At 42.9% G+C, this 10,931-nt stretch overlaps 1 protein-coding gene across 1 annotated transcript in view; it reads left to right on the top strand.

Annotated features, from left to right (window-relative positions):
* Positions 1-1,804: 1,804 nt before the first annotated feature.
* gcna (germ cell nuclear acidic peptidase) overlaps positions 1,805-10,931 on the top strand; it is a 44,779-nt gene continuing 35,652 nt past the window's right edge. Inside the window, exons 1-4 of the mRNA XM_048544772.2 lie at positions 1,805-1,905; positions 2,554-2,660; positions 8,222-8,504; positions 10,666-10,747. Coding sequence (XP_048400729.2) covers positions 2,571-2,660; positions 8,222-8,504; positions 10,666-10,747 — 455 coding nt within the window. The 5' untranslated portion in view covers positions 1,805-1,905; positions 2,554-2,570. The remainder of the gene's footprint in view (positions 1,906-2,553; positions 2,661-8,221; positions 8,505-10,665; positions 10,748-10,931) is intronic.

The raw sequence follows: 10,931 nt of genomic DNA, 5'->3' as shown, positions 1-10,931 counted from the left end.
TGGTCGTGGTTGTTGGAGGTTCCTCATCTCAGCTGCTAGGCATCTCTGCAGGATTTACTTACAGTAGCGTCTTGGGGCCAACAATCTTCAGGTGCTTCATCAATGACCTTCATCATAAGGTCAGAAGCAGGCATGCTTGCCGATGATTGCGCAATGTTCAGCAATGCAGAAATTCACTAAAGATCCTCAAACATCACCTTCTAAACCCAGAGATAGCAAGAATTGCAGATTCTGGAGTCAGATATAACACACAATGGAGCTGGAGGTACACAGCAGGGCAGGCAGCATCAGTGGAGCAGCAAAGTTGATGTTTCAGTACGGGATCCTTCTCCAGAAATGGGGAGGGGGAAGGGAGCTCAGAAATAAATAGCGAGGAGGGGTGCACCTTCCTGGTGCATCCCACCCACCTTCCGCCCCTAATTTCTGAAGAAGGGCCCTGATGGCAAACATCACCTTTCCTGCTCCTCTGCTGCCTGCCCTGCTGTGTACCTCCAGCTCCACACCTTCCAAACTCATGAGCACTTCTATCTAGAAGGCAAGGGCAGCAGATATATGGGAACAGCACCACCTTCAAGTTCCCTTTCAAGCCACTCAACATCCTGACTTGGAAATATATCAGCATTTTGTCACTGGCACTGTGTCAAAATCATGGAATTTCCTCCCTAATGGCCTTGTGGGTAAACCCACAGCAAGTGGGCTGTAGCCTTTCAAGGTATCTGTGCTCACTACCACCTTCTCAATGTAACTAGGAATGGGCAATAAATGCTGGTAAGCCAGTGATGCCCACATTCAACAAGTGAATTTTTAACAAGTAATGGGAATTGGGTCTAACACAAAGCTTGAACAGATGTCTCTGAATAAATTTCTCAAGCTCCAACAAGTGTACCAATTGGATAGATAGTTGTATTCAATTCCAGAGATAACAAGGTGTAGAGTTGGATGAACACAGCAGGCCAAGCAGCATCAGAGGAGCAGGAAAGCTGACGTTTCGGGTCTGGGCCCTTCTTCAGACTTCGTTATCGATGTTTAAAACCGACCTATGCGACCACACTTATACCATAGCTCTGGAGCACATGCAACTTGAACATGGGCCTCGGAGCTCAGAAATGGGGATACAACCCCAGAGGCCCTTTCACCTTTACATGTAGTCTTAATGTGCCTAGAATCCACAAAACCCATTTAAATCAGGGTGAGTGCAATTTAAACTCAGACAGATCACAAACCTATTAGGCTCGGACGAGTGGGTCTGTTTCCTGAGATAATGGGAACTGCAGATGCTGGAGATTCCAAGATAATAAAATGTGAGGCTGGATGAACACAGCAGGCCAAGCAGCATCCCAGGAGCACAAAAGCTGACGTTTCGGGCCTAGACCCTTCATCAGAGAGGGGGATGGGGGGAGGGAACTGGAATAAATAGGGAGAGAGGGGGAGGCGGACCGACAATGGGAGAGAGATTCCCTGAGGTTGGTCCGGAGGGAGGAGGGTAACTTCTTCAGGTTAGGCATCCCTGGAAGAGGCTTCGCAGTGAGGTTAAAATAGTATCAGAGATAATGGGAACTGCAGATGCTGGAGATTCCAAGATAATAAAATGTGAGGCTGGATGAACACGGTCTGTTTCCTCCCTCAGTTCTAAAAGAGTCCTTTGTAAATTGCCCATCACCATCACCGCTTACAGCGATAGTGCTGACAACATCCGCTTGGCGTTAATGAGGAGGAGGTGAAAAGCGAGACGTGCGCAGGCGTGTCAAACCGCTCCCCCAACAAAGCTCGCGCCGCAGCCTGGCGCCAGAATTCAAATATCGACCTTTGACCTTATAGCTCCGCCCCTCCCTCCGTGAGCCCCGAGAAGGAAGTTTATGCTTTGGTTCCGTTAAAGGTCGGGAGCGGGGAACAGGATTTCGCATGGTGAGTCATTTGTGACCCCCGGGTAATGGTAAGCGAGGTGGGCTGGGACTGTAGAACCTCCGGTGGCTGCTCAGTGAAGATTAGTAGGTGGCATAAGCAAGTTCATCGTCCCGCTTTTGGCCTCTAGCTTTGTGTTACCACCATTGAGTTGTATCTGACTCTGTAATTGGCGGAGCTGTGCGATCGTTTGCTATCAGCTACTATTTGCAGCGACGGTATTTACGTGAAATCCGTGGAGTGCGATGTCAGTTTCTTTCTTATACTATTTGTTCCCCTAGTAACCTAGACCCTGAACAGTTATGCATTCGTGTTCCCATTGACTACGAATAACTTAGAGCTATCTAGTTTTTGATGTTTACAGATCCAACTGTTTGTTGCCTCCCAGAATGTGATGTTGCTGATTACTTCAGGAATTGAATGGTCTTTTAGCATTTGTTTTGGAGTCCCAAATGCCGTAGCTATGTAGCATGTCAATATTGGACGACTGACAGCTATGTGTCATTTGAATGCACCTGTGTCAGTCTTCCTGATAGTAACTTGAGTATTCTGTGAGAATGATTGATTGTTTTATCTTTATGTTCGTGATCTGCATTTTTATTTCAAATGACTATAGCATTTGTGTGACCTTATTTGGTTTGTATTTTGCAGGTGATTAGTGGATTAGTATGGATGAAGAAACACACCGCCGGTTTCAGTGCGTAGCTGGTCGACTTGGTTGGACAGAATATGGCGATTTGAATGCTATTGAAGCACAGGTAAAGACGAACTCATACAAGAATATCAGAATTATATTTGATAGTAATTCTGTATGCCACACGTACAGCAGCTGAAATAAATATTTATATTGCAAACCGTGCTATAAATTCAAGGGTCAGTCTGTATGCCCTTGCATTTAGGGATTAAGGATTTTCCAGTTATGACATTTAGGATAACTAAAGGAGGTGCTAGAGATGTCTTGCTTCTCTGACCCGAGAAGAGAGCATCTCTTTAATGTAACAAAGTGTAGAGAGATGCGTCATGGGAATGTTATAAAACAAGTATGCTCCCGTGCTAAGTTGAGGCAATTGGGACAACGCCGTGGCGCGATTTGGTGGGGCAAATTTCCAACTTGTTTTCACCTCCGAAAAAGAACTTGGGGCTTGGGATCAATTGAAAATTTCACCGAGTGGGATAGAGTTTTGTGGGTTTAGGATATTGAGAAATATGAAACCAAAATGGATCAATGGAATTAATTTGCATTATCAAACTGACTTAAGGGACCAAATGGCCTGTTTATATTCTAATGCTGGCTGTTTTCTGAAATATCTTATGCAGTTTGCTTGTTGAGAAAAGCCCTGTGTAATGTATTTGAACAGGATGAAGTACTCATTGGTGACCGATCAAACAGCTATTTAAGATATTTTTACGTATAATCTTTGTTGAAACATTGCCTCTTTAAAAGTTAACTTTTGTAATGTGTTCAAGTTCACTAAAGGCTTTGTTAAGCAGTCAGGTCCAGCCTTTGGATTTCTGTGACAAATCCTTTGGGGCTGTGTGAACCATTACACATGATCATTGCAGGATTTGTTAGAACAGCAGATGGCGACTATTTCTGTAGAACAGTGCAGCACACAAACGGGCCCTTTGGCTTACCATGTCTCTGTGGACCGTGATGTGGCGGTGGCTCAGAGATAAGCATTGCTGTGTCATGGTGCCAGGCAGCCAGGTTTGATTCCACCCTAAAGTGACAGTATGTGTAGAAATTGCATATTCTGTCAGGGAAGTATCTGGAGAAAGTAAGATGAAATTGCCATAGGACTTGTGTTTCTGTTTCCAGGTTAAAACTAATGTAGACTGTGAAACTTATAGGTATGGAAATTACATTACAAATGGAATGCTCTTCCCCCAGTGCTGAGGAATGCAAGGTCTGCAGCTGTTCAAGAAGGCAGCTTATCACAACCTTGAGTGCAATTAGGGTTGCGTTCTCAATGCAGGCTATGGCAGTGGTGCCCACATCCCATTTATTCTCTTTTTGAAACAAATGCAATGGAGGAAACTGTTCTGTGGTGCATGGGAACCTTATTTAATTTTTTGTTTGGGCATTGTAATGAAGAAAGAGTGCGTACCTTCTACTCAACACTTTTTTTTTGGTCATTTCCACACAGTGTTACTAATGTGTTCATACAAGATTTCCCATCCTCTACCATCCACTGTTAACCAGGCTGTATATTTTCGCTTAACCCTTTATCTAAATGGGCTCTCAGTCCCCTAACACCTACAGATATGAAGTGATCCAAGGGAGAAAAACATGAATTACTCAAGGACAGATAGTATAGATTTAAGGGAAGGACATATCCAATGTTGATTTTTGTTTTTAGAAGGATGAGGGTACCAACTATGTAGTTGATTTGGATTTTATTACAAGACCACAGATGGCAAATCTGTCTGGAAAATAAGAGTGAAGAGAGTTTGACAAGTTGGATTCTAATTTGGCTTGGTGATGGCGAAGCAAAAAGTTGACTTTTTGTAACTGGAAGGCTGCTTCTTGTGGAGTACTGCAGGGCTCAATATGCTACAAACTGGATGGGATACTCTCCCATAGGTGCTGTCAGCATCATTGCGGGCACTGATACTACAATGTCCCAACCAGTTGTCTATTCAAATGATTGTGCACATAACAAAGAAAAGAGCATACACTATTTTTCTGGCACTCTCCTTTTGTCACTCCTGTTGTTCGCCCCTCTTTGCTGCTCAATTCTGTGCTATAGGCCTCCCTTCACTGCTCCCAGCTACCGGAGCAGTGAAAGTAATGGGAGGTCCTGAGCAATGCATTATAGTGACATCAGCTGCTTGTTGCAGGAAATTGGAAATGTTTGTTTACCGGTCCCTAGAGACTGTAGGACAGATTTCTTTTTTATTCATGGGATGAGGGCATTGCTGGCTAGGCAGCATTTATTGCCATCCCTAACTGCCCAGAGGGCAGTTAAGAGTCACCCACATTGCTTTTGAGTCTGGAGTCACATGTAGGCCAGACCAGGTAAGAATGCCAGTTTCCTTTGCTAAAGGACATTAATAAACCAGATGGGTTTTTACAACAATTGACAATAGATTCACAGTCATCATTAGACACTTAATTCCAGATATTTTATTAAATACAAATTCCACCATCTGTTAATTGACTGACTGATTAAGTGTTAAGAATTCAGATAGTTAAAAGGGGAATCCTGAGGCATTAAGTGTGAAAACGGAAAGTTACACTAGAGCTATGTAAAATGCTAGTTAATCCATAGTTGGAGCACTGAACAGGTCTGCTCAGTGCATCAAAAGGAGTATGCATTTGCACTAGGTAAGGTAGAGACGGGATTTGTCAGCGTTGCCAGGATAATAGAATTTCAGTGATAAGGAAAGATTGGGTAGGCTGCAGCATGCTTTAGAATTCTTGAAAAATTTAATCATAAACGTGAAAGCTAGTGTTCCAGCTGAGACAATACTGGAAGCATTTTAAATTCAGGCCCTGGTTGGAAGAGGGCTCAGTAATCAGGAATATAAATTTCCAGAGATTGGTAGGATTAGAGGTAAATTATTAATTAATTTTCATCCAACGTTTGTTAGCGTCATTTGTTTAGAAGGTAAGAGAAGCGAAAAAATACGCTCTCCAATTCCACATAAAATTGGGAAGGGTGCTTGAAGTGCTATGAAGCTGTAAAATGAGATTTGATTGGATAGCGCTTTGTGTTTTGCTGGCCAGCGATGGACTGAATGGCCACTTTCAGTGCTCTAAAATTTTAACCATGTGTACTGAAATTCCTCATGACCGTGCCTCTTCCTATCCTGGTAAACTCTTCCAATTCTGCAACATCTAAACTTTTTTTTCTGCTGGACTCTCAACAACTCTCTCTTCTTGTCAACATGATTCTGCTCTCAGCTGTCTAAGCTTCGTATCTTAATGTCTTCCTTAATCCTCTTCAACTTTCTATCCTTTATCACAATAATTTTGTAGGCAACTGAAACCAAACTTTTCATCATTCCTCCTCATAATTTATTTTGTTAATGTTAAGTCACCAGCTACCTCTTGCCTGAATATATTCATTAGCAAATGTGTGGAGAACTGTGTACCAAAGAAGGCAATCCGAATGCTCCCCCACCATAAACCTTGGATGAACCAGGAAATCCACTCTCTACTGAACACCAGATGGGCAGCATTCGAGTTGAATGACCCAGACTAATACAGAAAATTCAGGTATGACCTCTGCAAAGCCAGCAGGGTTGCCAAGCGGCAATACAGGACCAGGTTAGAGGTCCAAGCCTACCAAACAGACTCCCGCTGCCTATTGGCAACTCTTAAATGACGTTACAGGGTACAAAATGAAGCAGCGGAAGAGAGCAGCCAAAGATACATCCTTCCTTGATGCCTCAATGCTTTCTCTGTTCAGTTTGAGCAGAATGCCAGTGGTGCACTTGACACACCTATTCCCTCGGTCCCGCTGCAGACGTCAGATTGGTCTTTCTGTGAGTCAACCCAAGGAGAGCGATGGGCCCAGACGGTGTCCCCAGCTGAGCACTCAAATTCTGTGCAGACTAACTAGCAAAGTTATTCACCGACATCTTCAGCCTCTCTCTCCTACAAGACGAAGTCCCCACCTGTTTCAAGAAGACTGGTATTATCACCATACCTAAGAAAGCATGTGCAATGTGCCTTAATGACTACTGCCCAGTGACTCTGACCTCCAATAGTAATGAAGTGCTTTGAGAGGCTGGACATGACCCACATCAACTCCAGTCTTTCAGCCCATCTCGATCCCCTACAAATTGCCTACAGACGTAACAGGTCCACAGCAGATGTCATAACCCTAGCCCTGCACTTATCCCTGGAACGTTTGGACAACAAGGACACCTACATCAGACTCCTGATCATTGGCTACAACTTTGCCTTCAACACCATTATCCTCACCAGACTGATCTCAAAACTCCATGGCCTTGGTCTCAGCTCCACTCCCTGCAACTGAATCCTAGGCTTTCTGATCCACTGATTGCAATCAATGAAGATAGGTAACTGCACCTGCTCCACAATAATGCTCAACACTGGAGCCCCCCTCAACCCCCTACTGTACTCGCTATACACACATGATTGTGTTGCTAAATTCCAAATGAATGCCATCTACAAGTTTGCTAATGACACCACTGTAGCAAGACAGATGTCTATCAATGATGATTCGAAATACTGAAGGGAGATAGAGGGCTTGTTACATGGTGCATTCAGAACAACCTCCCTCTCAATATCAACAAAACTAAAGAACTGATCATTGACTTTAGAAAGAAAGGAAGAGAACACACCCTCATCTACCTCAACAAAATTGAGGTTGAGAGAGTGGAGAGTATCATTCTCCTTTGTAGTGATGTTAACCAATAACTTGTCCTGAGCATCTCACCCAGATGGGATGGTCAAGAAGGTACAACAACACCTCTTTCTGAGGTGGCTCAGGAAATTTGGCATGTCTGTAAGGACCCTTGCCAGCTTCTACAGACGCACAATTGAAAGCAAACTGTCTGGGTGCATAACGGCCTGGTATGGCAACCACTCTGCCTAGGACTGCAAGTAATTACATGATGTATTGGATGGCAGAGCAGGCTACTGTTCCTCTGGGTTTCTATGTCTCTCACTTTTCTTATCATTTTCTAGTGTCGTGGGTTCATTAGATCAGTGCAAGCTGATAACTCATATACCTAAGTTTGACAATTGCTATGCCAAGCTACATGTCTCACTTTGTGACCACATATACAGACTCATGCAGCCATTACCATGAGGAAATGTGTTCAATGGGAGCTGACATAGCTTTAGATATTTCCATAATTTTATCAGTGGAACTTTGATCTATACTGTTTTGTGTACTTAGCGTCGTAGAGCTGTACAGCATGGAAACAGACCCTTCAGTCCAACCTGTCCATGGTGACCAGATATCCTAAATTAATCTCTGTCCATTTGATAGCATTTGGCCCATATCGCTGTTCGTCCTTCCTATTCATGTACCCATCAAGCTATCTTTTAAATGTTGTTCCAGCCTCCTCCTCTTCCCCTGGCAGCTCATTCCATACATGCACCACCTACTGTGTGGAAAAAGTTGCGTCTTAGGTCCCTTTTAAGTGTCTCCTCTCTCACCCTAAACTCATGGCCCCTATGGTCCACTATCCTAGGGAAAATACCTTGGCTATTCACCCTATCAATGCTCCTTGTAATTTTATACATTTCTGCAAGGTCACTCCTGAGCCTGTGACATTTGTATTTTAACCTTGTCACTCCAGAAATATGTCAGTTCTTCATTATTTTGCTATTTTTCAGCTTCAAGAAAGAATCACAAAATCCTTGCAAAGTAATTGTAAAGATACCGCAATGAATTTGGAGTCAGAATTGGGGGAGAGTCCAAATACCGATGATTCATGTGTATGCAAGCTGTTATTGTCCAGTTCTGAGGATGAGGCTGAATCACGGCCAGAGGTTACTCTGGAAAGCTGGCAAGAAGGACCTGATGATCGTACACTGACAAAGAAAGTATGTGAGAAGCTACAGAGCCATCAAGATGCCATAGTAATCTCAGACTTCAGTGACAATGATTTTGAGACCTGTAAGCAACAGTTGTATTTCAATGCTACTTTTTTCTTTAATTATGTTGCCAGTGTTAAGATTGCTGTATTTGGCGTGCACCACCCTGAAAAGTCTGTCTGTGTTTGGCAGCCATTTGTGACAAATTATTTGATATGCATTGAACAAAATGAATATGGAATTTAAGGTATCTACCACAGATATGCTTTACAATCTTAATCTATTTTAAAGGTTGGAAACTTGGTGAAATAATCAATAACTAGACTAAGGTATTTTGCATTTGTCTTCGTGGTGAATGACACCCGTAACATACCAGAACTTCAACAGAGGCAGACACGGGTGTAGTGGCCATCAGTGTAGAGAAGGTGCCGGAGAAGTTTAAAGTTCTGAAGGTGAATAAATCACCCAGACCCGAAGGACTACACCCTAGCGTTCTGAAGGAGATTGTGGAGGCATTGGTGATGATCTTTCAGGAATAACTGGAGTCAGGAACAGTCCCAGAGGACTGAGAAATGATTAATGTAGCAGACCTTTTTTAAGAAGGGAGGCAGCAGGTGGAAAATTATAGGCTGGATAGCCTGACTTTGGTCATTAGCAAGATTTTAGAGTTCAGTTGTTAAGGCTGAGATTGTGGGCTACTTGGAAGTGCATGGTAAAATATGGCTGAGTCAGCATCGCTTTGTGAAGCCAGGTCATGCCTGACAAGATTGTTAGAACTCTTGGAGAAATTTCCAGTAAGCTTTGACAAGGTGCCGCACCAGAAGCTGTTAAACAAGGCAAGATCCCGTGGCACTAGGGCACTGGCATGGATTGAGAATTGGCTGAGTGGAGGAAGGCAGAGAGTGGAGATAATTGGGTCCTTTTCAGGATAGCTTCTGGTGACTAGTGTGGAGTTCCACAGGCATCAATGATGGGGCCATAACTATTCACAATCTGGCTGAAGGCGCTGACAGTATTGTTGCTCAGTTTGTAGATGACACCTAAGGTAGGTGTAGGGACAGGTAGTGTTGAAGAGGCGAGTAGGCTGCAAGGGATTTGAACAGGTTTGGAGAGTGAGCAAATAAGTGGTAGAAGTGGAATACAATTTTGGAATGTATGAGATTATGCACTTTGGTATGAATAATAGAGACGTAGACTATTTTCTAAATGGTGAAAGGCTTTGGAAATATGAAGCACAAAGGGATTTAGAATCCTGAATGAGGACTTCTTAAGGTTAACATGCAGATTCAGTTTGCAGTTAGGAAGGCAAATGTAATGTTAGCATTCATTTCAAAAGGGCTAGAATGCAAGAGCAAGGATCTATTGCTAATGCTGTCTGAGATTCTGCTCAGACCACAGTGAAATATTGAGAGTAGTTTTGGGCTTTGTATCTAAGAAAGTATGTGCTGGTGCTGGTATTGGTGTTGGTGGCGGTCTAGAGAGATTTACAAGAATGATCCTGGGGATGACGGGCTTGTCATATGAGGACTCCGAGTCTGTACTCAAGTTTACAAGGATAGGGGACTTGTGGAGATCTGAAAGTGTGAATGTGGAGAAGATGTTTCCCCTGGCACAGAGACCGGGACCTGACTTCAGAGTAAAGAGATGACCATTTAGAACTGAGATGGGGAAGAATTTCTTCAGCCAGATTGTAGTGAGTCTCTTGAACTCATTGCCTCAGAAGGCTGTGGACGACAAATCATTGAGTGCATTTAAGACAGACAGGTTATTGTTTAGCAAGAGGATCATTAATTACGAGTTGAAAGCTAGAGATTGGGGGGCTTTGAGAAATATATTAGCTATGATCGAATGGTAAAGAAAACTCTGAGTAGAATGACTTAATTCTGCTCCTATATCATTTAGTCTTTGTTTTTTGTTTCTAGATTTCGTTCTCTCTAAAATAGTTGCCTTATTTGAGTTGTACACTGCATCAAGTCATCTCGAATTTTACACATAGCCTGCTGGTGTCAAAAAGTTCCTTTTACACCCTTGCTTCTTTTTCATGCATACCATCCCAAAATACATAAATTGAAAACCAACTTCCATGACTGTTTAAATTTGTTTGGATCTGGCGGACAGTTCAGCAGACTGTGTTTGTTTCAGTGAGATGCACTATATATTTAAGGGAGTGTTTCTGGGTATGTTTGTTTCAGTTTAACATTGTTTTAAGTTTCTAATTCAAGATGTTCACCCTCTTTTTACAGGCTCACTCTCTGATCTCATCCGGAAGAGGGCATTAAACTCAGACTTTAAAGCAGGAAAGACCTCCAAGACCAGGAATATGAGGTGTGGGCATAGTTGAAATACTGCAGGGATGTCCCAGTTTCTTGTTTCAATAGATCCTGATTGATGTCATCCAGAGATATTTTTCCATAGTGTATAGATCATTAGGTCACATGCATTTTTCATACGCACTGATTTTTAACCTGTCTAAGACTATGCCAGCATTCCAGTATGTACTCAATTGATT

Source organism: Stegostoma tigrinum, chromosome 15 (genome assembly GCF_030684315.1).
Source record: "Stegostoma tigrinum isolate sSteTig4 chromosome 15, sSteTig4.hap1, whole genome shotgun sequence".
In the NCBI taxonomy this organism is placed as follows: Eukaryota; Metazoa; Chordata; class Chondrichthyes; order Orectolobiformes; family Stegostomatidae; genus Stegostoma; species Stegostoma tigrinum.
The sequence above is the reverse complement of the archived record's forward strand: the minus strand, read 5'-3'. Positions and strand labels throughout refer to the sequence as shown.